The sequence below is a fragment of the Bufo bufo genome, chromosome 1 (assembly GCF_905171765.1).
Source record: "Bufo bufo chromosome 1, aBufBuf1.1, whole genome shotgun sequence".
Classification (NCBI taxonomy): Eukaryota; Metazoa; Chordata; class Amphibia; order Anura; family Bufonidae; genus Bufo; species Bufo bufo.
This window is the reverse complement of record NC_053389.1, coordinates 567,834,375-567,862,005: the sequence shown is the minus strand read 5'-3', so window position 1 is coordinate 567,862,005 and position 27,631 is coordinate 567,834,375. Positions and strand designations below refer to the sequence as shown.

The window sequence follows — 27,631 nt, the reverse complement described above, 5'->3', positions numbered from 1 at the left end:
GCTTACTGGAAATGCTGGTAAGGGTCCATTCACACGTCCGTGAATGTGTCCGCATCCGTTCTGCAAATTGCGGAACGGGTGCGGACCCATTCATTGTCTATGCCATGGGGCAGGAATGGATGCGGACAGCACACAGTGTGCTGTCCGCATCCGCATTTCCGGAGCGCGCCCCCGATCTTCCGGTCCGCGGCTCCGGAAAAAAATAGAACATGTCCTATTCTTGTCTGCAATTGCGGACAAGAATAGGCAGTTCTATGGGAGTGCCGGCCGGGTGCATTGCGGATCCGCAATACACTACAGATGAGTGAATGGACCCTAATGAGTACTAATAATCTATATCATTCATTAGAGTTTTCCAATTTGTCCGTAAAAATGTTGGCTGTCTGTCATTTTGGGAAAAGTTGTCAAGAAAAAAAGAAACATTTTGGTTGGCAACCCTGGTTTGATGTCCCTGGTGGTCAAAGGTGTAATGTCCAGAGTCTAGTGTGTGCAATTGAGTAGTGCAGAGTGGTGTACCATGTCATGGTCAAGGGCCGCACACTAAAAACCAACCCCTTTATATACTTCCTGCTCCTGCAGGTCTGTGGTAACGGACAGCACGGGACTAGGCACACATCCATATTTTTTGTGTGACCATTCCACAAATTATAGAACATGTCCTGTTCTGATTCGCATTGTGGACTAGAACAGCCATTTCTGTTGATGGAAGTGAGAAAATGCTGAGTGCACACATGCAGCTGTCTTTCCGCACAGGCAAGTGATCAGGTGTGTCCTCATTGCCACAGGTCACACACAATGACAAAAACTGTTGTAGTTTTGTGGCCTACAGAAGAGGACAGCACTAAGAAGTTCAGATGGCCTTGTGTCCCTGAGGGCTCACCGACCGTACCGTATGTATTTTGTAGTCCGCAAAACAAGGATCAAAAAAAAAAAACGGATGACATCCGTTTTTTTTGTGGATCCATTGTAACAATGCCTGTCCTTGTCCATAAAATGGTCAAGAATAGGACATGTTCTATTTTTTTGCGGAACGGACTTGCGGACATACAGATACGGAATTTCTGTTTTTTGCGGCCTTATTGAAATGAATGGTTCTGCGTACGGGCCACAAAGAAAACGGAACAGACACGTACAAAAAATACATAGGTATCACTGCCACAACGAGCCAGATATCAGACTTCCCAGATTCAAGCAGGGCCAGAGCTAGCCTATTAGAAGTACAGCTGATACGCACCTGAGCAGTCCAGAGCAGGAACTCTTAGGCCCCTTTCACACGGGCGAGTCTTCCGCGCGGATGCGATGCGTGAGGTGAACGCATTGCACCCGCACTGAATTCCGACCCATTCATTTCTATGGGGCTGTTTACATGAGCGGTGATTTTCACACATCACTTGTGCATTGCGTGAAAATCGCAGCATGCTCTATATTCTGCGTTTTTCACGCAACGCAGGCCCCATAGAAGTGAATGGGGTTGCGTGAAAATCACAAGCATCCGCAAGCAAGTGCGGATGCGGTGCGATTTTCACGCACGGTTGCTAGGAGACGATCGGGATGGAGACCCGATCATTATTATTTTCCCTTATAACATGGTTATAAGGGAAAATAATAGCATTCTGAATACAGAATGCAAAGTAAAACAGCGCTGGAGGGGTTAAAAAAATATATAAAAAAATTTAACTCACCTTAATCCACTTGCTCGCGTAGCCCGGCATCTCCTTGTGTCTCCTTTGTTGAAGGACCTATGGTGAGCATTAAATACAGTTACAGGACCTTTGATGATGTCACTCCGGTCATCACATGGTACGTCACATGATCTTTTACCATGGTGATGGATCATGTGACGTCATCAAAGGTCCTTTACCCAGGTCCTAAAGAAAGAATACAGAAGGAGATGCCGGCTGCGCTATCAAGTGGACTAAGGTGAATTAAACATTTTTATTATATATTTTTTATTTTTTTTAACCCCTCCAGCGCTATTTTACTTTGCATTCTGTATTCAGAATTCTATTATTTTCCCTTATAACCATGTTTTAAGGGAAAATAATACAATCTACAGAACACCGATCCCAAGCCCGAACTTCTGTGAAGAAGTTCGGGTTTGGGTACCAAACATGCGCGATTTTTCTCACGCGCGTGCAAAACGCATTACAATGTTTTGCACTCGCGCAGAAAAATCGCGGGTGTTCCCGCAACGCACCCGCACATTTTCCCGCAACGCCCGTGTGAAAGGGGCCTTAGGGAAAGTGGCACCTTAAAGGGGTTATCCTAGAAAAGATAATGATGACCTTTCCTCAGGATAGGTCATCATTATCACATTGGTGGAGGTCAGAGTCCCGGCACCCCCGCCTATCAGCTGTTTCAGGAATTTGCGGTGCTCATCGGAGCTCCGGTGAGCATTGTAGCCTTCCAGCAACTTACCAAGCACAGACCTATACAGTGTATAGAGGCTGTGCTTGGTATTGCAGCTCGGCCCCATTGACTTCAATGGGGCAGAGCTGCAACTAGGCTATGTGATGACACATGGTACAGTGATGTCACATGGCCTAGGTCGGAAGAGGCTAACTGCTGATAGTTGGGGGTCCCAGGTGTCGAACCCCCTCCAATCTGACATTGATGACCTACCTTGAGGATAAGTCATCAATATATATTCCCAGATAACTCCTTGGAGAGACTGCCAAAAAGTGGCTTTAGTCCGGGTTTATCACCTGCCCCTATTGAGAGAGAAACTGTTGCGGGGCTTTTTACATATCAGGCTGTGAACTATTGTGAAATTGCCTATTACCTTCAGTAAAGAAAAAAAAGAGTTAACTTAACACTGGGGGCAGTTGTGTAACTAGAAATTACTGGGCTCCATAGCAAATTTTTGAATTCCCCCCTCAAGCAACTCCTTTGCAACTTCTTCACAACCCCCACTCCTATGGCTAGTCAGGATCGCTCTCTTAGACCAGGCCCGGCAGCTGCTCCATCCGTTTCCTACAGTGTCACTATACATAAAGTAATTGTATAATACTGTTGAGGGGCCCTGACAATAAGATACATTTACACAACCGTATTTTGTTTCCATGTCCGTTCCGTTTTTTTTGCAGATTGGGTGAGACCCTATAAGTTTCAATGTGCTGTCTGCATGTGCTGTCCGTATCTGTATGTCCATTCCGTAGCCCCGCAAAAAAAAAAAATAGAGCATGTCCTATTCTTATCCATTTGGACCTGCAAATAAAACGGATGCAATACGAACGCCAAAAGGACATCATCCGTATTTTTTGTGGATCAGTGTTTTGCAGACTGCAAAACACATACGGTCGTGTGAATGTAGCCTTAGTCCTCCTCCTGGATGGGCCTCTTCTGACTTTGGGCCCCAAAGCAGCCGCTTCCCCTGCTTCTTCTATAGCTCCGCCCCTGAGTGTGGGATTTAGACCTCTTTCACACGACCGTATGGCTTTTTCAGTGTTTTGCGGTCCGTTTTTCACGGATCCGTTGTTCCATTTTTTATTTCCGTTGTGTTTCTGGTTCCGTTCCGTTTTTCCGTTCTGTTTTTCCGTATGGCATATACAGTATACAGAAAAAATTGAGTTGGGCATAAAATTTTCAATGGACGGTTCCGCAAAAACAGAACCCATACAGAAGACATACGGAGTACATTCCGTATGTGTTCCGTTTCTTTTGAGGACCCATTGACTTGAATGGAGCCACGGAACGTGATTTGCGGGCAATAATAGGACATGTTCTATCTTTCAACGGAACGGAAAAACTGAATTACGGAGACGGAATGCATACGGAGTACATTCCTTTTTTTTTTTTTCTGAACCATTGAAATGAATGGTTCCGTATACGGAACGCAAAAAACAGCCCGCAAACGAAAAAAAAAAAACGGTCGTGTGAAAGAGGCCTTATCATGAGAGGAATTTTTGAAGCCAGTTTTACAGATTTTTACTCCAGTTTTTCACGACTTCCCAATGGGAGCGATACTGCACCATTTTTAGCGACTTTTTAAAATGTCGCATTTAGTAAATCTGGCGTTCACCTACTCTCCTTTCTAACCATGTCCACTTTCCCACCCACATTTTTTCAAAAGTGGTGAGCGTGGGGCACAGTCATAAAAAGTCACACATTTTTGTGCAAGAATGAACTACGCCAAAATTTGCCCCCTTTTTTTTTACTTCAGAAAACCGAGGTACAGGGCTTCATTCATTTCCTCTAGTGTAGAAGTCCGTTAGTCGTCTTACCGGCAATCTTCCCCTCTGCAGGGGTTCTTAGGGGTTGGGGTTACAATGGCTAGTGGATGGAGTACTGGTATATTTGGTGTAATTTGCTGTGACCACATCTGAATGTGGCAATGTGATTTCTGTGACCACATCTGAATGTGGCAATGTGATTTCTGTGACCACATCTGAATGTGGCAATGTGATTTCTGTGACCACATCTGAATGTGGCAATGTGATTTCCGTGATGCTAAATCCATGGGTGTTTTAATTACATACTGTCAGAAAGATAGAATAACCTTCAGGGCACGAGACTGAGTCTACATGGGAGACACACCTGTAACTAAAGCTCTGCAGGACACCATGTCAAAAGGAGACATTTACATGTAAATTGGATTTACTGCGCATTGGTGTTACTCAGTCATCAGGAAGATGTGGTCATTATATGAACAATGATAAGGATTTGGCGTCGTCCATTATTCATTTATGAAACCGATGAAGCCCTGAAGTAGAACGGCTTCCTGGATTCTGAACTTTCCTCCCGACTACCTATGCACACCAACCCCTCTGCTAGACTTGTTTTTCTTGTCCGCTTTTTACTTTGCCTTGTAAAATGTATATTTCTCCTGACTATATCGTCTTGTAACATTTCTAAATCTGAGATCAGCACTGTGATTATTCTCACATTATGCAGGGAGGATATTAAAGGGATCCCGTCACCATAAAATGCGCCGGTCTTGATGGGCCCCGCGTTAATTAAATGCCTCCTTCAGCAGTCCATCCATAGCCCTGCCCATATCACGCCCCATATTAAGAAACTGGCGACGGCAGCATAAAAATGCCAGCTGACGCTGAATGTAGTCACAATGGCATTTAAAAAGTCACCAAACTGGGTTTTGTGACTTTTTAATGCCACATCCATGGTGTAGGGAAGGGGTGCACAACCTGCAGCCCGGGGGCCACATGCGGCCCTCGATACCATCCAACCATCTGGTAACAGACATGTATGTCTATGTCTTACGGCTGCTCACATGTATCTTTCATGTATTCTCCCATTGGATGGGAGTACTAGAAGTATAACTAGACATTTGATACATACTGTATGTTCAATATGCCAAAAATATAGTATTTCAGTTGGTAATACCCCTTTAAGTTTTATTTTCGGCCCTTGGAATTGGTTTAGGCTGACAATGTGGCCCCCTGGTGTAGGGGGAATGATGACTCTTCTCCTTGCTCTGTCAATAAAGAAGTAGAGGGACAGGCTGGCAGAGGGAGGGGCAAGGGTGCACACAATGGTTTGGGTCCGCCCTCCGTGCACTTAACCATGGATCTGCAGATGGAGTAAAAGTACGTTTTCACATTATAATTTATGCCAGTTTGAGGTGTAAATGACAGTAAATCTGTCACAGCTCTTCCATGCTCTGCCTGCTTTTTACAAAAGAATTACACAGAATTGAAAAAAGTTGCCAATTTGTGCACAAAAATGTGTTATTTTTCCACGTTAGATTCTGGCATTTAGGCTTTAATAAATGTCCACCTATATCAGCAGAGGTGTATCTTCAAGCTCCTGGGCCCCAATGCTAAAATTATAACCGGGTCCGACCTACTGTGTGCCAATAAACCCCTAGGAGCCGGGGCCTAGGTGCACCTTCTAGTCATATCTCTGACCACCAGGCCCTGTACCCTTAGTATGTATGCTTGAAGATTATTAACAATCTCAGACAAGCCTTGCAGTATCTTAAAGTAAAAAATCCTGTTATACTGACCCCTATCTGCAGGGCCGTTCTCTGTGCCTGGTTCTTCTGAAACTGTTATGTACAAACTGCATCTGCTATCTATTATATATATCATCTATCTCCTATTATCTATCTATCTATCTCCTATCTATTATATATTATCTATCTATCTATTATCTATCTATCTATCTATCTATCTATCTATCTATCTATCTATCTATCTATCTATCTATCTCCTATCTATCCATCTATCTATTATCTATCTATTATCTATCTATGTATCTATTATCTATCTATCTATCTATCTATCTCCTATCTATTATATATTATCTATCTATCTATTATCTATCTATCTATTATCTATCTATTATCTATCTATCTATTATCTATCTATCTATCTATCTATCTATCTATCTATCTATCTATCTATTATCTATCTATCTATTATCTATCTATTATCTATCTATCTATCTATCTATCTATCTATCTATCTCCTATCTATTATATATTATCTATCTATCTATCTATTATCTATCTATTATCTATCTATCTATTATCTATCTATCTATCTATCTATCTATCTATTATCTATCTATCTATTATCTATCTATTATCTATCTATGTATCTATTATCTCTCTATCTCTCTATCTATCTATTATCTATCTATCTATCTATCTATCTATCTATCTATCTATCTATCTATCTATCTATCTATCTATCACACATACACATGTTCTCATGGAGGAGACCCTGATGTAGACGGTGTCAGGTGTATGGGATCTCGGACCGGTCTGGATGCCCCCAGCTCTCCCCCTTCCTCCCATGCAGTGTGCAGTCCCCCCCGGTGGCACACAGCTGGGCAGGCGCTGCCCCGCCCCCCGCCTGGTAGTGACGTCACCAGCCGGCGTTGTCACTCTCCCATTCCCAGCGTGAGCAGGTGAAGCATCCTCATCCTCTGCCTGGAAGGGTGACAGCCTAGCCCTCGTCATCCACATTCACCATGGGACTCTTCTGCTGGACTGGACGCCTCGCCCTCTGCCTGCAGCTGGTGCTGGGCACAGCTCTGAACGATCTACCAGCCTGCAGTGAGGTGAGGAGCAGATTTCTCTAAGCCTATTACCGGGGATCCGGGCATGGGGATCAGCAGGCATTGTGCTCCATCCTGCACACCAGGCTGACATGCCGAGTATTAACCATCCATGTGCCAGGGCGTCAGGCCATTCATAGCAACCTGTATTCCCTCTTGTTGTATACCAGCACTTGTGTCACATCTTGGAGGAGGACTGGTTGCATTTACATTGGCATATCCTGGTAGTGCTGACTGGACAAAGGAAGCCAGGCTTCCTGCCCCCTCCACATGCCAGCAGTCCAGACTAATACCCTCATCATTCCACCACCTCCACGATCAGTACTTGGGGTCCCATGTTTCTGCTTTGACTTGGGTGCAACCAGCCATGCATTGAGATAGTGGCATGTGCTGAAGACTAGTTCGGAGACTGCTGGGAAGTTCAACCAGTAAGGAGCTGGATAAGACTGGAAACCAGTAGAGCAAGCATTTGTAGACAGTGGCTTATATCAGTAGCTGTCTACAGTGGACCGGCTGCTGTTTTCCCATTGACACCCCCAATATAACCCTAGGACAGTGATGGCGAACCGCTTAGATGCCGGGTGCCCAAACTGCAATCCAAAACCAATTTATCGCAAACCCGAATCCTACAGCCCAGTATAGTATATCTTCCATGTACTTCATCATTTATATATAATAACCTGCCTGCATTCAGTGCACTGCCTGCTGTTATAGTGCACCCTGCGCTGGTGAATGGCAGGAAAAGTCTAAGGCATACTGGTACACCATAGACTTTCTCCAGGGTGCGGGTGCCCACAGAGAGGGCTCTGAGTGCCGCCTCTGGCACCAATGCCATGGGTTCACCACCATTGCCCTAGGATCAGTGGCCAGCAACCTCCGGCACTCCATTTGTTTTGAAACTGCATCTCCCAGCGTGCCCCATTCACTTCTATGGGTGTTCCAAGAACAGCCGAGGAAGTGTGCATGCTGGGAAATGTAGTTTCCCAACAGCTGGAGTGCCGGAGGTTCCTTTTACCATACTTGATAATGATGAAGTGAGGAAGCACACCCAATCAGACCTTTAGTATGGATGCACATAGGCGACTCTGGAAATCATGATGTGTTCGGCAGTATTCGTATAATACAATGACGGAGATGATTTGTCATGTGGCTCTATATCACAGAGGAATAAACACCTTTCCTTTTACCTCCCTTCCGCCCCTTAACCCTCTTTCTATCCTGTTCAACGTTGAAAATAAGAATTGAACAAACCACTGAATGTGAAGAATTGTCTGCTCCCTACGACCTGTCTTCTATTGTATAGGTGTAGGCTCACATATGTCTCATCCTGTTTTATAATAAATACCAATAATTCGGATTCTCTGGGGCAGTGCACTTAATATTGCACCGAGAAGCAGTATCATGTGGATGTGCGATATATGTATAATAATTCTGATTGTTACATGCAGGGAGATAAATACTACTGTTATTAGGTTAGTGATATTCCCAGGGGGAAACATAATGTGTCACAGGGCACAAAGGAGGTAGTGTGCCAGTCAGGCGGCAGTAAGGTGTGTACTGTTTGCTTTCTCAGTAGAACTGGATGATATGTCACTCATTTCATAAAGTATCACCCTACCATCCACTTGTGCTAGCCTCATTTCATTAAGTATCACCCTACCACATACCCACTCGTGCTAGCCTCATTTCATAAAGTATCACCCTACCCCCCACTCGTGCTAGCCTCATTTCATAAAGTATCACAACACCCCACCACTCGTGCTAGCCTCATTTCATAAAGTATCACCCTACCCCCCACTCGTGCTAGCCTCATTTCATAAAGTATCACCCTACCACCCACTTGTGCTAGCCTCATTTCTCGGCCAGTGCACACATATTCCTCACGCAGTAAATAATTCACCGTGGCCGCCATATGGTACAACTTGGAATCTTACAGTCACCTTGTTTATTGCCAAGCAGGTGGATGGGGGAGGGAAGAGAGAAAGGATGAAAGGAGAAAGTTTTAGAAGGAATATGGCTATTTGACAAGAAATAAAGAAGAGGAAAATCACATCTGTCCAAAGAATACTAAAAACAAACAAATTGTAGGGCTTTAGTGTATAAAAGAGTTTTCCACCTTTTTGAGGGTGTTTGTGCAGACCCCCACACCTGGCCAGACTGGTTCCTTGGCTGCTCCTTGCTCAGGTCCCCCCACAATGACTGGCCGCAGCGGTGACGTGCTCCACATTTGGCCATTGCAGGGAGCAGGTAAGTATGCTTCCCTTTGCAGGTTTTGTTAGGAGGGGGCCCCCCCAAAAGGTGAGCAACTCCTTTAAATGTATGAAAATGATTTGAAAATCTGTATTAGGCTACTTTCACACTCGCGTTTGGTGCGGATCAGTCATGGATCTGCACAGACGGATCCGTTCAGATAATACAACCGTCTGCATCCGTTCAGAACGGATCCGTTTGTATTATCTTTAACATAGCCAAGACGGATCCTTCTTGAACACCATTGAAAGTCAATGGAGGACGGATCCGTTTTCTATTGTGCCATATTGTGTCAGTGAAAACTGATCCGTTACCCATTGACTTACATTGTGTGCCAGGACGGATCCGTTTGCCTCCGCATCGTCAGGCGTACACCAAAACGCTGCAAGCAGCTTTTTGGTGTCTGCCTCCAGAGCGGAATGGAGACGGATCTGAGCGGATCCTTTTCCATTCAGAATACATTAGAGCTGAACTGATCCGTTTTGGACCGCTTGTGAGAGCCCTGAAACGGATCTCACAAACGGAAAACAAAACGTCAGTGTGAGAGTAGCCTTAGTTTAAAAATATTAGAGATCTATGAAAAAAAGGATCACACAACTGCTGCTGATAGGCCACTGATTTTAGTCCACTTTCGCACAAACTACAGGTTAATCAGGCTTCATGCACATGACCGTATTTTGTATCCACACAATTCATTCATTCCGCAAAAAAAGACGGATGTAATCCGTGTGCTGTCCGCATTCCGTGTGTCTATTCCCCAAATGATAGAACATGTCCTATTCTTGTCTGTATTGTGGACAAGAATTGTCATTTGTAGTAATGGATCTGCTGCAAACCTGACCTGATAAATGCCTCCTATGTTCTCTGGACGGCATGTGAAATATCATTTCTGGAATATTAGGTCCAGATAGATCTGTGACCCAGTAATACACCCCTCTCCCCATTTTGCTGTGTCTCATTCAGGAGCTGAATTCTAAAAGCTGGGTTACTATTACAGATCCCCTTTGGGAAGAGATATAATGGATGACTGCATTGGTTGTCACCCAGCTTCTTCAGAAACAAATACCGTATACCATATTTTTCAGACTATAAGACGCACATATGTGCATCTTATAGTCCGAATGCTAGGAACCACTTCCATTATGAAAGTGGTCATCAGCATGGAGGTGAGGGTAGCGCTGCATCGGCTGTACTTACCCTCTGTCGTCTCCTTTTGGGTCCTGACCGCACACAGCGTCAGGATGTAGTGCACGTAGGCACTCACTATGACCTGACGCTGTGTGATGTTAGGTTACAGTGCAGTGCGGGCCAGAAGAAACAATGCGCAGAGTGGTGAGTCCTGGATCTGTAGCACCGCCCGGAGCAAGCAAGGGAAGGTAACATCTGATCTGAGGCTGATTGGGGGCTAGGGGTTCTGATGGGGAGTTGATCTGTGTCTGATGGAGGCTGGATCTGAGGCTGATTGTGTGTCTGATAGGGGATGGGAGGCTAATAGGTTACTGATCTAAGGCCAATTCAGGCTGGGGGGTTCTGATCTAGGGCTGATGAAGGCTGGGAGATCTGATCTGAGGCTGATGAAGGCTGGGGGGGTCTGATCTGAGGCTGATGGAGGCTGGGGGTCTGATCTGAGGCTGATGAAGGTTGGGAGATCTGATCTGAGGCTGATGAAGGCTGGGGGGTCTGATCTGAGGCTGATGGAGGCTGGGGGTCTGATTGGAGGCTGATCTGAGGCTGATGGAGGCTGGGGGTCTGATTGGAGGCTGATCTGAGGCTGATGGATGTTGGGGGGGGGGGGGGGGGGGGGGGGGGGGTATGATCTAAGGATGATGTAGCTTAGGGGTTTGATTTTGGGACCTGATCTAAAGTCTAAAGAAGAATGGTGGTCTGATGAGGGCCTGATCTGAGGTCTGATGAAGAATGGGGGTCTGATTTAGGAATCTGCTCTGAGGTCTGATGAAGAATGGGGGTCTCATTTAGGAATCTGCTCTGAGGTCTGATGAAGAATGGGGGTCTGATTTAGGAATCTACTCTGAGGTCTGATGGAAATTTTAGTTTTCTTTTTTTCCTCCTTTACATCCTAGGTGCGTCTTAACTTCTATTGAACTGCATGCTAAAAAAACATGATAATGTATATTTCTATGTAAATTTTCTACTTTTATAGAGGTTTTTCCAGGAAATATACTGTTAATTCTGCCTTTAGCATAATAAGACAATATATATAATTTACCTGTACAGTGCCTAAGGGGAATTCAGCTTGGCACAAAGTGCCTGTGTACATATTGACACTGCATTCACTTCAGTGCTCTGCCAGTGATTGTTCAGGCCTTTAAAAAAATAGTTTTTCTCAAGACATTAAAGAGGTTGTCTCACTTCAGCAAAATGGCATTTATCATGTAGAGAAAGTTCATACAAGGCACTTACTAATGTACTGTGATTGTCCATATTGCTTCCTTTGCTGGCTGGAATAATTTTTCCATCACATTATACACTGCTTGTTTCCATGGTTACAGACCACCCTGCAATCCATTAGTGGTGGTCTTGCTTGCACACTATAGGAAAAAGCATCAGCCTCTCTGGTGACCGGGACCATGCGATCGCACATAGGCTGGTGCTTTATCCTATATTGTGCAAACATGGCCACCACTGATGGATTGCAGGGTGGTCTGTAACCATGGAAACGAGCAGTGTATAATGTGATAGAAAAATGAATCCAACCATCAAGGGAAGCAATATGGTAAATAACAATACATTAGTAAATGCCTTGTATTAACTTTTTCTACATGATAAATGCCATTTGCTGAAGTGAGACGACCCCTTTAAGTCTTCAACCAACTTTATTAATTTGCCAAAATGTTACATAGTCCTGCATTCACCTTTTTGGCATACAAGTACATTAAAGCGGATAACATGACTGTACTGTATGGCGCCATTTACAACACTGATCAAACATAAGGTTACGTATCGGAAGTGTTGCCAGTATGACCCCTTTGTGTTAATTGGGTTTTGTCCATTAAGGTGTTTTATGACGTATTGATGTGGCATGTTATAATACGCCGATCTGTGAGGGTCCACTCTCTAGGCCTCCCACCAGTGTCGGGTACTGTATATCCCATAACAGAACTGATTCCAATATTTCTCATGTATTTATTGTCTAGAAATGCTGGAATTTGCTTTCATTCAGTCGCCTGTGTCAGTGGACGACACTCTTTGTTCACAGGGACAAAACTGAGTATGTGCCGTGGTACAGACTTATCAGTACCGCCATCGGGGTCTGTACCATTTAATGTGGGTCAATGACCAGTGGAAATGTAGTGTAACATGACAGCCATACAGATTCATACAAGGGTAGCGTGTGCCGCTGCTTGTTAATGAGGGAGGAAGGTGTTTCAATATGGACAGAGGGGCTGCCCTGATGATGAGTGATATCTGAGAACTGAGAATTTTAAAAATATTGTGCCTGGCCCGATTCTGCTCTCTCAGGCCATGCACACATCAATATTTTTGGCAGATCATTGTGGCTGTTACTCAAATTGTAGAACATGCTCTATTCTGATCCACTCTGGGGACGAGGATAGTCAGTTCTAGTGCACACGGAAGGAATCCATATTTTGTAGATCCATGGTTTCAGTGTTGGCCTAGGGTGCCTCGGGGCCACCAGTAAAATGGATTCTGGCTGCCTACTTTACAGCTAGATCCCCATTTGCAAATCCCTAAAGCTGCACTAGCACACCTTCCTTTTTCTTTGAGACCCTGCCTCTGTGTATCTAGGACAATAAACTGGGCAGTATGTTAAATAACCGAACTAGTTTTCTCATATGACCACTTAGACCGATTGAGATGCTGGACACTGAATATCTGTATGTAGTGCAGTCAGTCTACTGTGCCATGTGCCCCTTGTGCAGGGGCTGGAGGGTCTAGGGGCCCACTACGGGCTTCACCTGCTCCCCTGTGTAGTTTGTGGACTGAAATACCGACACTGCCGTGTGCATGAAGCCTTAGATCAGGGGTGGGCAATTATTTTTTCGATGGGGCCACATGAGAAACTGAAAATATTTTGGAGGGCCGGGCCAAAAGGCTAAACTCAATACTGCATAAAATCACCGCGTCCTGGCACAGGCGGGCGTGATGACATCATCATGCCTGCCTGCGCTGGGATTTCACTACCAAATAGACCTCAGGCCTGTAGCCTATGACAAGTCTTGTCGCCATCTGCAAATTTTAAGGCGCATTGGCGACCATTTTGGTCGCCATCTGGAGCGCTGTATTGCATCAGTGACATGAACACTCTCCACATAGAATGTTATATTACATCAGTGACATCACCGCTCTCCACATATAAGTGATATTTTACATCAGTGACATCACCGCTCTCCACATATAATGTTATATTACATCAGTGACATCACCGCTGTCCACATATAGGCGATATATTACATCAGTGACATCACCGCTCTCCACATATATGTGATGAGCGGTGATGTCACTGATGTAATGTATTACTTACCGGTATATGTGGACAGCAGTGATGTCACTGATGTAATATATTACTTATGTGTGGAGAGTGGTGATGTCACTGATGTAATATATCACTTATAAGTAATATATTACATCTGTGACATCACCGCTCTCCACATATAAGAGGCATATTACATCAGTGACGTCATCCCTTGGCGCTGGGGTGCGCAGCCAGGGCCGGCCTTAGGTGTTCAGGCGCCCTGTGTGAGCTAACCTTGTGGTAGTGTTACCTGCAGTCCTATGTAAAACCACAGATAACACTAGTGCTAAATAATGTAGTAGTGTTACCTGCAGTCCTATGTAAAACCACAGATAACACTAGTGTAGATCATGTGGAAGTGTTACCTTCGTCCTTAGTGTGCCTCCCTGTGTCTATCGCACAGACTCCATGCTGGCGCTGCCTCCTCTTCCATCTTCTTCCCCGCACAGAACGTTCTGAAGCAGCTGCGTCAAGACATAGGAACACTGTGGGCAAGGTGATACACACAGGGAGAGACATACACACAGGGACGGGGACACACACAAAGGGACAGACACACTTACACACACACAAAGGGACGGACACACACAAAGGGACAGACACACACGGACGGACACACACAGGGACGGGGACACACACACAAAGGGACAAACACACACACACAGGGATGGACACACACACACACACACAAAGGGACAAACACACACACACAGGGATAGACACACACACACAAAGGGACAGACACACACACAGGGACGGACACACACACACACAAAGGGACAGACACACACACACAGGGACGGACACACACACACTGGCACACTCAACATCAGCAGCAAGTCCAACCCTTAATGACCCCCACAATCCCTGGGGGAAGGGGGGGTGATGTAGTAGCAGGCAGGAAAGCACACACTGTCCCCCTGTCCTATATGAGCCCCCCCCACCCCCACCAAATACCTGTAAGTTCTGTTAGTTGCTTGGCTTTGGCTGTGGCTGCTGGCTGGGGCTCCGCCTCCTTCCTCTTTCTGCCTGTGCGGCAGCTGCATCACGCTCCAGCAGCCACTGGTCTGCTCTGTTAAAGAGACAGGCAGGCCAGGCAGCAGAGCGGAGCGCAGAGCGGCCGCGGGCCCCGCCCCCTCCTCACTCCGGACAGTGACTCCGTGCTGTTACAGGGCCGCCGGCGGCGGCGGCAACAAAAATGCCGGGGGCCGGATTAAAAGGTCCGCCGGGCCGTATACGGCCCGCGGGCCGTAGTTTGCCCAGGTCTGCCTTAGATGAATGTCAGCTGAACCTACAGATTACTGACCGGTTTCCCATACTTACGTGTCTTGAATACCCCATGACCACCTACTTTGTGAGAAAGAAGAATCTGACAGTTGAAATTCAAGATGCCTGATCATTGGGTGCATGTGGGAGGGCAGAGGAGTCTAGAAGTCTCTGGCAGCTGTCCAATGTGTATATTCACCATTCGGCGATCTCTTTGTCCTTATACATTCATTGAGGTCACCCAGGTATCATAGGGTGATTAATAATAAAGGTTATGTTTTAAAGCGTCCACGTAGTCTATGCTAATACCAATGTGTATAGCCAGCCTTAGATTCAGGCCGTTATGTTAAAAAACTTTCAAAGAATCAAGTTTTGGGGGCATTTATTCTTTATTTTTTATTTTTGTTGCAGTGGCCAGATGTTGCATTGTCATGGATGGGATTTTTTGAAATACCATTTCCATAATTCTGTTAAGATCTTCAATTTTTTAAGGGCATAATGTGATTTTTGAAAATGGCAGTATGCCCTATTTACTCGTATGTGGCATTTTGTGCCCTATTGACAACTGTTATCAATGGGTAAACTGCACAATAAGGCCCGATTCTTGTTCTACAGATTTGTCCTGCTACCACTACACCCTAAAAATGTCCCCCTATATATGTTCCAACTAACTAACTAACTAACTAACTAACTAACTAACCAAGCAGTTTTTATCATTGTACACATAGCTAAATCTGCTGCACAGTTCAGATAAATGATCTTTTTCCAAAGTACACCACTGAGTTCTGCTGCCCAAGCGCTAAGCCCAGTAATCCAGTTTTTTGTGAGACGAATAATTTTTTTTCTGGTTCACGCACTTGCTATTATCCTTTATATCCTGGTTGTGTGAAATCTCATATTATGTGATAATCCTGTTTACACAATGGATTTCTTGTCACTGGTTTTGACTATGGGGCAAATCACTAGCTGATTTCGGGTGCCTACAGGAGTAGTTCTTTACTTCTGTGCCCTTGTGGAAGCACTGCTCAGGCAAGCAGATATCTGAATGGGCCTCTTGCGTTAGGTCCATGGCAAAAAGTTACACATAAACATACTCGTTTTCAATATTTTCTCCTCATATAGTGTGTCAGCAATAATGCCTAAAGGAGATGTCTGGTATCTGCAACAGAAAAAAGATGCAGGTTTTACTGAATGAAAAAAAAATCCCAGTAATCACTTCTCTGCAGCACTACCGTAGTGTAGCGGAGCCTGAAAACCCATGCAGCCATTCATTCCGTATATACATACTGTACATGCATATTGCAGCCGCATATATTTGTGACAGGCAATAAGGAAGACAATATGGCTGAATAAATATACTAAAAGTTGCCATTTTTTGTAGTCGGGTCCAAACTGATGGAAGGCAGGGCCAGTAATACCATATTGTGGCACATTATACCACCCCAACAGAGCCAGATACCACAGTCCATCCCAAAATACTGCCAGCAGCACAAAATACATCCCCAAAAACTTCCACTGGCCGGTCGTGAAGAGGGCTCAGGCGGCCCCCTGTAAGGTCTATGGCCAATCCGCCCCTAGAAGAAGACCTGTAACCTCTCCCATCATGTCTGTTTTATCAGCGGCTTGCATTCCCAATGTAACAAGAAGCTTCTATTCTTATAGCTCTATGTTTGAATACAGTTGTGTGTCCAAGTCCTTAAACGGGTCTTCCCATAGTAAGCATTGATGGCATAAACACCATGATAGATGTTTGGGGTTACCTTGCGTTGATGTTTTGGGTGAGGGTCTGTGTGTGTGTCTAGCCTGAAGCTTGCACATTTCTACCAGTTAGGCCTCATGCTCACGACAGTGTTTTTTCACTGTCAGTGATTTGGCTTCAGTGGTCCGTGTCCGATTTTGCTTCAGTTGTGTTTCCTTGTGTCTTCCTTTTTTTTGTCTGACAGGGGAACAAAAGGGAAGGTTAATGAAAAGTGTAATTTTATTGCACCAAGGTCTTGTAGAAAAAAACGGACACGGACGCGGACACGGATGACATAATAGTTATGTATCCGGTTTTTTTGACGAACCCATTGACTTGAATGGGTCCGTTCTCCGTTTTCCACTGACAAGAATAGGACAGGTTATATTTTTTTGACGGACTGGATTCACGGATCACGGACGCGGAGAAAATACTGAGGACTATCAGTTTTTTTTCACAGCTCCATAGAAATGAATGAGACCTCCACTAAACTGTGAAAAATGGCGGAACGGACGCGGATGCACACAACGGTCGTGTGCATGAGGCCTAAGATCTGCATTGTGTCCTTGGGGCATGCAGAAAAAGTCACCTGTGTAAAACTACAAATGGAAATGGGAAACTCCAAGATCACATTTTCCAGGTTTTTCCTTGAGGTTATTTACACCAACAGCCCTCTTTTTACTTGTTCTCTTACTTATCAAATGTATAAGTAAAATGACTAATGATTAGTAACAGCCTGCACATAATTCATCTCCTGTTAGACATCTGTAACATTATCCTTTTTTGTAAAGGAAATGTAGATTTGAAATCATCATCATAATAAGACTCTATGGGAGTGGGGGTGAAGCCGGACAGCTCAGTGCCACCTTATCTTATGGGAAGTCAGAATGGTTCGCTGTCCAACCAATCACTATTTCCAGCTATGGGGTATCTGATATCATCCAGAGACATGAAGACTGGGACCTGATCGATTCCAGTTTCTCCAGGTCATCAAATTTTCAGTTATCAACATCTATTAGTCCCCATAGGGATTGCTAATGCGATAGATAGATAGATAGATAGATAGATAGATAGATAGATAGATAGATAGATAGGTAGATATGAGATAGACAGATAGATAGAATAGATAGATAGATACTAGAGAGATAGATAGATAAGATATATAGATAGATATTAGATAGATAGATAAGATATATACCGTAGATATTAGATAGATACTAGAGAGATAGATAAGATAGATATTAGATAGATCGATAATAGATAAGATAGATAGATAGATACTAGAGAGATAGATAGATAAGATATATAGATAGATAGATATTAGATAGATAGATAAGATATATACCGTAGATATTAGATAGATACTAGAGAGATAAATAAGATAGATATTAGATAGATAGATAAGATATATACCGTAGATATTAGATAGATACTAGAGAGATAAATAAGATAGATATTAGATAGATAGATAGATAGATATTAGATAGATAGAATGAGCTGTTATCTGTTCTAATTGAGTTGTACACAGCTTCCTACATGAGAAGATCACTAAGGCCCCTTTCACATGGGCGAGAATTCCATTGCAATGAGTGAGGTGAATGCATGCAATCCGGACCCATTCACTTCAATGGGGCTGTGCAGATGAGCGGTGATTTTCACGCAAAACTGGTTAGGTTATTTAACATACTACCCAGTTTATTATTCTAGATACACGCATTATTCACGCATTCTTAATACAGAATGCTTACTAAAATGTCGATTGAGGGGTTAAAAAATATAAAAAATGAACTCACCCCATCCACTTGTTCACGCAGCCGGCATCGTCTTCTTTCTTTTTCTTTCAGGACCTGAAAAAGGACCTTTGATGACCACGTGGTGAGCGCGGTGACGTCAGCTCAGGTCCTGCTGAATGAAGATAGAACATCCTTCTATCTTCATTCAGCAGGACCTGCGCTGACATCACCACGCTCACGACACGGTGAACACAATTACATCATCAAAGGTCCTTTTGCAGGTCCTGAAAGAAGAAGAAAGAAGACGATGCCGGCTGCGCGAACAAGTGGATGGGGTGAGTTAATTTTTTATATTTTTTAACCCCTCCAGCCCTATTGTACTATGCATTCTGTATTAAGAATGCTATTATTTTCTCTTATAACAATGTTATAAGAGAAAATAATAAAATGAATAGAACACCAAACCCAAACTTCAGTGAAGAAGTCCGGGTTCGGGTCTGGGTACCACATTCAGTTTTTTCTCACGCACGTGCAAAACGCGTTGCACTCGCGTTGAAAGAACTGAACATCGGAACGCAATCGCAGTCAAAACTGACTGCAATTGCGTACCTACTCGTGCGGTTTTCCCGCAATGCACACGCGACGCATCCGGAGCAAATCCGGGATGCCTGTGTGAAAGAGGCTTAAGGGTACATTCACACGACCGTGTGTAATCCTTTCCATCTTGCGGTCTGCAAATAACGGAACCGTGTGTCCGCATTTTACTTCTGTTTGTGTTCCATATGTCTTTCGTTTTTTATGGTCCCCAAAGAGAGAGAAAAAAAATTATTATTAAGGCCTTCAATAATACGGAAATGGATCCGCAAAAAACGGATGACATACGGAAACCATTCCGTATGTCATCCGCAATTTGCGGATCCATTGACTTGAATGGGGCTGCAGACCGATCTGTGCGGACAATAGTAGTACAAGCTTCATATTTTTGCGGACTAGAAATGCGGAAACACGGATGCGGAGAACATACTGAACGTTGTCCGCACATTTTATTCACTCATAGGAATGAATGGATTCGCATCTATTCCGCAAAATGCGGAACGGATGCGAATCGGACCCGGATAAAATAATACGGTCATGTGAATGCACCCTAAGGGTCCATTCACACCTCCGTAACGTGTTTTGCGGATCCACGGATCCGCAAACCACGGACACTAGCAATGTGCGTTCCGCATTTTGTGGACCGCACATCGCCGGCACTAATAGAATATGCCTATTCTTGTCCGCAATTGCGGACAAAAATAGGACATGTTCTATTTTTTTCGGCAACGGGTCCGCATTTACTGATCCAGGCAGCACATTGTGTGGCCCCATAGAAATGAATGGGTCCGCAATTTCGTTCCGCAAAATGCGGAACAGAATTGCGGACGTGTGAACGGACCCTAAGTCTCCTGTTTTGTACATGCAGCTACGAGCAAGGACCAATATGCAATCTTATGTTGGTGACCCAGTCCCCTGTGCCAGCAGATGTACTAAGTAACGTCTGGTCACCTACGTAAATACATTCTTTTGTCATTGATTTGATTAGAGCTACCATAGTTGTAATGTATTTGCACATTAGACCTCAGGGTTTTATAGAACATATGGAAATCTTTGCTGAAGGACCTTACTCAAGTCTTTGCCTCCTTTAAGAAATTGTGCTAGGTTCCCTGTATGTTGGTGGTTGGTCCTATACAGTAGTGCCCATGGTTTGTCAGACCAACTCTGAATTGAAAATTTCTTATTGTAAAAGGTATCAATTCTTTTTGTGCCCTTTGGATCCATTAATATTATCACATGGCCTTTGGTGTATGAATCCGAAGTGGACTGTATATTGGCACTACAATTAGTCCTAAGGATTATGAATGTTTCTCTATATTTACCAGTCCGGCTGTATGTCTCTGGATTTAGAGCAGTGAGAAGCAGGTAACCCAAGTACTACGCAGGTTCTTATTTGATGTTACTTTGTGCAGTCTGCTCTTCACTGTATATGACTTTTCACTCTTTTTTTTTTTTTTTACCCAAACTTTTGCTAGTTCTGCTTTTTTTTGTTACACCAGATTTTAAATGTATGCAACCATGTTCACATCCTTGGCAAACTTTCCCTTGTGAACCATCCATTTCTCTCAAGAGAACAGGTTGTACGAAAAGCAGTGTTTGGGGTGGGAACTAACCGGCATTTCAAGAAACAGACTCGGTGTATAGGGTGTTGTAATGCAAGCAATCCTCGGGCAATTCGTTTTGCATAATCAGATAGAAGCTTCTGAGCCTGGTTCAGGAGACAGGTGCCTCCTTGAGGTCTCTATTTCCCTACCAGTGCCTTGTTAATTACACTGGGACAGCCTTCAACTGTTTTTTTCTTTTAGGGTGTGTATTTTGCGGTCCTAAAACGCGGATTTGCAAAAAATATGGATGATGTCCATGTTACATCCATTTTTTTTTGCAAAACGGACAAGAATAGGACATGTTCTATCTTTTTTGCAGGGCGACGGAAGGACATATGGATGCAGATAGCACACGGTGTGCTGTCCGCATTTTTTGTGGACCCATTGAAATGAATGGGTCCGCATCCTATCCGCAAAAAATGCAGATCGGATGCGGAGGAAAAATACGGTCATGTGAATGGGGCCTTAGCCTGCCTCTACATGGTCAGGCTATGATCAGGTTTTGAAGCTAACATGAAATGTGGACCCTAAAGGGAGAGATAGTGTAAAGGGCAGACTCTGCTTATCCTAATCTTTGAATCCACACTTGGGGGAGATTCATTAAACCAAAGCAACCAATCAGGGGAACGCTCGTTATGGATTATCTGTTGTTGTAAATGTACTGCCAATTACCTGATGAACGAGCGAGACACACGTTCATCGGGTAATCCGATTGTTTGCCAGCGGCAGATCGTGCTGTGCAAACACAATCTGCTGTCGGCAAACGACGAGTCAGTATGGGGAAGAGCGATGGCATTAGTGATCGCTCCTCCCCATACTCTGGAGGAGATCGCTGCATGTAAATGCACTGGTCCGCTCCGCTAGCAATCGGCAGATTGTCGGGAAGGAACGCTTAAGGGACCTTAAGGCCTCTTGCACACGAATGTTTTTTTTCCCGTTTCCGTTCCGTTTTTGCTGGTTCCGTTTGCAGTCCGTATGCGGAACCATTCACTTCAATGGGTCCGCAAAAACAATGGAAGGTACTCCGTATGCATTCCGATTCCGTATTTCCGTTCCGCTTAATGATAGAACATGTCCTATTATTGCTCGCAAATCACATTCCGTGGCACCATTCAAGTCAATGGTTCCGCAAAAAAAAGTCTTCCGTATCCGTTCCGTTTTTGCAGAACCATCGATTGAAAATGTTATGCCCAGCCCAATTTTTTTATGTTCTTACTGTTTAAACATTATTGTATGCTTCCGTTTCCGTTTTCTATCCGCAAAAAAACGGATCACAAACGGAAACCAAACGGAAAAACGGAACGGAAACGGAAACACTACTGAAACAAACAAAAAAGGTAAAATGGATCCATTTAAAACGGACCGCAAAATACTGAAAAAGCCATACGGTCATGTGCAAGAGGCTTAAGGCCTCCTGCACACGACCGTAGGTGTCCCGTTGCCGTATTGCGGACCGCATTTGCGGATCCGCAATACACGGGCACCGTTCCGTGTGCATTCCACATCACGGATGCGGACCCATTCACCTTAATGGGTCCGCAAATCCGGAGATGTGGAAAACGGAAGCATGGAACGGAACCACTACGGAGTGCTTCCGTGGGGTTTCGTCCCGTACTTCTGTTCCTTAAAAAGATAGAACATGTCCTATATTTTTGCGGAACGGCCGGATCGTGTACCCATTAAAGTGAATGGGTCTGCGATCCGCTGCGGCTGCCCCACGGACGTTGTTCGTGCATTGCGGCCCGCATTTTGCAGGCCGCAGCAGGACCACGGGGCGCACACGTTCGTGTGCAGGAGGCCTACATCTGGAGATACATCTAGCCTTTTTGTAGCACATTTAATTGATTGTAAAGGTATTCTCTGGCCTTTTCTGAAAATCCTGGTCTTCAGACCCTGTGGAGGAAAGATTGTTTCCTCTGTACTTACCCCTCCGATGCTCCCCTGATTCGGCCGTCTCCGCTGTGCTCAGACTTCTACTTTAGTTCTAGATTTGTTCCCAAGTCCTCCTGTTCAGCTGCATAATGTAAATGTCAAATGTGCTTCTAAAGATCTAGGTGTAGCACCAGTAATGGAGTAGAAGGGTAATTATGGCAGTATACATAATTGGAAAATCTTCTATTGTGCTAACTTTTCTATAAGAACCCCTCGTTGGGACTAGCTTGTTGCTTTATTTCTGGTGAATAGTCAAAGATAGACTAATCCTATCCTCTGGATAGGTCATCTGTATCTGATCGATGGGGGTCCGACACCTGGGACCCCCGACGATCATCTGTTTGAAAAGGCACAGGTGCTGAGTTCTCTGTGTTACACGCGGCTTAAGGACTACATTTCACTGAGGCCAGTAAATAGCTGCGGAAGTCTATGTGACCACAGACAGGATGTCACTCTCCCAGTCCACCGGGCAACAGAAGGAGCAGGGACGAGAGCCACAGCAATGGATCAGAATGGCAGTGAATAGGTGATTGCCTTTTTGATTTTATTTACCGGTATACACTTTCAGATCCATAACTAAAATAGTTTTTGGGGTCAGACAACCACCTTAAGTTTGTTTTGGGAACACTCAGTGACAGGGAGTATGGCTAACTGTTACCCAAGACTGTCACTCAATTTCCTAGACTCCAGAATGGCAAATTTGCCTAGTTATTTAGTGGCATATTACCTGTTTCAGTATCATTTCTGGGTCATTGGCAGGGTTGACAACCTGAATTTTTTATTTTTCTGGACAACTTATCTCAAAATCACGGACAACCTTTTTTATGGACCAATTGTAAAACCATAATGAATGATGAAGATTATAAGTAATACATGTCTATAGCTCAATAGACTGATAAGAACTCAATACCAGCATTTACTGAGAGCTGGAAAATAAAGGTAATTACCACCAAAATAATCTAGTCAGGTACCACCAACCTCAAAAAAAATCACAGACACATCTAGTTTTTTTTCACGGACACAGGAAAAAAGTCACCTATTTTTACAGACAGTCCAGAAATTTCTGGATGGTTGGCAACCCTGGTCATTGGGCAGATTTATCACTGTGAACTCTAGAAAAGCGGTATGTCTGAAGAGCAGTACTTAAGGATCTATATTTACTGGTGATTTTTGACTCATACTTATCACTTTCTTTCTTCAGCAGTGACAAGTGTTATGTTCATGCCATGTATGGTTGGGTGACATTCCAAAGTAAAGAGCTTGTCTGGTCCCTCAAGTACTAAACCAGTATGGCAAGGTGGGATGTGACAAGACCTGCTTCTGTCCTGGACAATCTCCAATATCTGGTGGTGTTTTGTATACCGGGTGGTTACAGTCAAGGTGTCATTATTTGACATCTAGCTAATTCACTGTAGTTTTCCCTTATGATAGAGCTTTGTACATGCTGGTGATAATCACTAGTAGCTTGTGGCAGGTCTTATCCATGTTAATTTGACATTGTCTGTCTTAGTAATTAAATCTGTGAGGCCTCTAACTTTCACCTTGCTTTGAAGTGCCTTACAAAATACAGATTTCCATATCATTTTAGTGGGTGAAGACTTTTTATATATCAGACTGTCTATAAGGAACAGATTATAGGGGTTATATGATCTTTTAGGCCCTTGAATGCTATGTCTGGTTCCCCACTCAAGGATGATGGAAGGAATGCAGTCGGACACCAATCATACTTGCAACAAAAGAGTTTACTGGTCTCATGTGGAGCAACAAATTTGGTAGTTACAGTAGTCTCACATGAGACAAGAGGCATTATGGTCACAGTCTCTTAAAAGAGCAATGTGCATATGGTTAGAGTCTTCTAAACAGGGCACAGTCTTTATCAGTGCTTGCTGGCAGTGATGGCCAGTTCGCAGTGTTCGCGGACGAACCCATGCGATCTGCCATCTTTATTCCCAAGTCCGGCGATGCAGAGGTAAGTCCTTACCTGTGCCTGCGCAGCGAGCCGCTCTGAAACACATGCGGTCACCGGGAGCATAATAAAGATGGCAGATCGCATGTGTTCGTCGGCGAACACTGCGAACTGGGCATCACAGCTTGCTGGTCCAACAGAAGTACTGTCCTCTCTTGTGATGCAACAACCGTCCCTTGTCTTCAACACTCAGGCAGTAGTCTTCTCAAGGTGGCAGCGTCTTTTGTGTGGACATGAAGTTACTTAATTCCTATGAGATTGACATCGAAGCTTCCATAGGAATGAATAAAGAAACTGATTCCTTGTCCACACATAAGACCCTGGGGGAGATATCCTAAAGCCTCATTCACATGTCAGTGTCTTGGTCAGTGACTTCCATCAGTGATTGTGAGCCAAGACCTTTAAATCTATGCCAGCTATAAGCTGAGGTAGATATGATCTATCATTTTCTGGGGTAAATGATTATAAATCTGGTGGGCTAGGCCACGGGAGGCTACACCCCTCCCGCTAAACCCTACCCACCTTTCTCTCCACTTTTTAAAAGTGATGAGACAAGTGAAAAGTCGCAAACTGTTGTGCAATTATAGTGTGCGCTATAACTTGCAACTTTTTTATGCCACAATATTGGCATGAAAACTGTAGTACATGTCTCTTAGGCCTCCTGCACACGAACGTGTGCGCCCCGTGGCCGTGCTGTGGGCCGCAATATGCGGGCCGCAATGCACGAACACCAACCGTGGGGCAGCCTCAGCGATACTGCCGTTCCGCAAAAAGATAGGTCATGTTCTATCTTTTTGCGGAGGGGAAGTACGGGATGAAACCCCACGGAAGCACTCCGTAGTGCTTCTGTAGGTTTCCGTTCCGCACCATTCTGCATCTCCAGATTTGTGGACTCATTGAAGTGAATGGGTCCGCATCCGTGATGCGTAAAGCACATGGAACAGTGCCCGTGTATTGCGGATCCGCTAACAGGAGGCCGTACTGTGTCTGCTTTAGGCTGCGTTCACACGGGCGAGTATTCCGCGCGGGTGCAATGCGGTAGGTGAACGCATTGCACCCGCACTGAATCTGGACCCATTCATTTCAATGGGGCTGTTCAGATGAGCGGTGATTTTCACGCGTCGCTTGTGCGTTGCGTGAAAATCGCGGCATGCTCTATATTCAGCGTTTTTCACGCAACGCAGGCCCCATAGAAGTGAATGGGGTTGCGTGAAAATCGCAAGCATCCGCAAGCAAGTGCGGATGCTGTGCGATTTTCACGCATGGTTGCTAGGTGACAGTCTATTCACTGTATTATTTTCCCTTATAACATGGTTATAAGGGAAAATAATAGCATTCTGAAAACAGAATGCATAGTAAGTGATCAGTTGAGGGTTAAAAAAAATAAAAAAAATTAACTCACCTTCTCCGTTTGTTCGCGTAAGTCCCGGTCTCTTCTTTACTTCTCAAAAGATGAACTATGGGCTAAAGGACCTTTGGTGACGTAAGATCACATGCTCCAATCACATGGTCCATCACCGCGGTGATGGACCATGTGATTTGAGCATGTGATCTGACGTCACCAAAGGTCCTTTAGCCCATAGTTCATCTTTTGAGAAGTAAAGAAGAGACCGGGACTTACGCGAACAAACGGAGAAGGTGAGATAATTTTTTAAATTTTTTTTAACCCTCAACTGATCACCTACTAAGCATTCTGTTTTCAGAATGCTATTATTTTCCCTTATACCCATGTTATAAGGGAAAATAATAACATCTACACAACACCGAACCCAAACCTGAACTTCTGTGAAGAAGTTCGGGTCTGGGTACCACAGTCGGTTTTTTATCACGCGCGTGCAAAACACATTGCACACGCACGATAAAAACTGAACATCGGAACGCAATCGCAGTCAAAACTGACTGCAATTGCATTCCTACTCGCGCGGGTTTGCCGCAACACACCGGGACGCATCCGGAACTAATCCGGACACGCTCGTGTGAACGCAGCCTTAGGGTCAGAGTGCTGGTGAATAACTCACAACCACAGGTAAAAAGATTACATTGACTACAATTGACATCATGGATCTTTCTAATGGGCCAGAGAATAAAACAATTATCAGTGAGTGCTTCTTTAAAAAAAACTAATAATTTAAATTTATTTTATTTTTTTCTCAATAACTGCATCATAATTGAATAAACCAGGAAAGTTGGGTGAAAACACGTGTTATAGCTATATGGACAGCCGTATCAGCTTTCCTTGAAACAGATGTAACTATAATATTGCTGACTAAGGTTTTCAAGAACTTTACAAAAATGGACTATTCAGGGACCAATATACTCTTTTATTTTTCTCTATGTTTATTGCTCATTTCGGTGCACCTTGAAGCTATATATATTTTTGGTTAACTAATCGTGCAACTACTTTTTCATCTGGTTTGAATGAGAAAATCCAGTAAAAATGAAATAATTGTTGACTTGTTGATCACATGTAAGACATTCATTTTCTAGCAGCAGAAATGTGTCCCTCACATTGTTAGGCATGTTACCCACACGGGTATGTACGAACAAGTGGCAGTTATCTGTAACAAGCCCTGGGGTGGGGGCAGACCCCGGGGAATACCAGCTGTGTGTGCATATGTTCAGCAGCCTCCTTATCACTGATTCATGTCTTGCTACACCCTTCCTATCCAAATATACGGTGAAACCCCACTAAAGGACGGCTAATCTGCTCATTCGTGCTCACAATCCCAATAGTTTGCTTTAGGAATTCATTGATCCCTCTTATTATGGAAATGTACAACTGGCTGCAGTTGCAATGTATGCAAATAACAGCAGCCTAACAGGAAAACTCTCCAATATGTAGTATATGCAAATGCCAGATCTTAGTGTATACTGAGGCCCCTGAAGACAGACTCTCCTTAGGGCTCTTTCACACTTGCGTTGTTCTTTTCTTCCGGCATAGAGTTCCGTCGCCGGGGCTCTATGCCGGAAGAATCCTGATCAGGATTATCCTAATGCATTCTGAATGGAGAGAAATCCGTTCAGGATGCA

General features: G+C 44.2%; 1 protein-coding gene across 1 annotated transcript in view; it reads left to right on the top strand.

Annotated features, from left to right (window-relative positions):
* Positions 1-6,865: 6,865 nt before the first annotated feature.
* ELAPOR2 (endosome-lysosome associated apoptosis and autophagy regulator family member 2) overlaps positions 6,866-27,631 on the top strand; it is a 115,570-nt gene continuing 94,804 nt past the window's right edge. Inside the window, exon 1 of the mRNA XM_040413134.1 lies at positions 6,866-7,026. Coding sequence (XP_040269068.1) covers positions 6,937-7,026 — 90 coding nt within the window. The 5' untranslated portion in view covers positions 6,866-6,936. The remainder of the gene's footprint in view (positions 7,027-27,631) is intronic.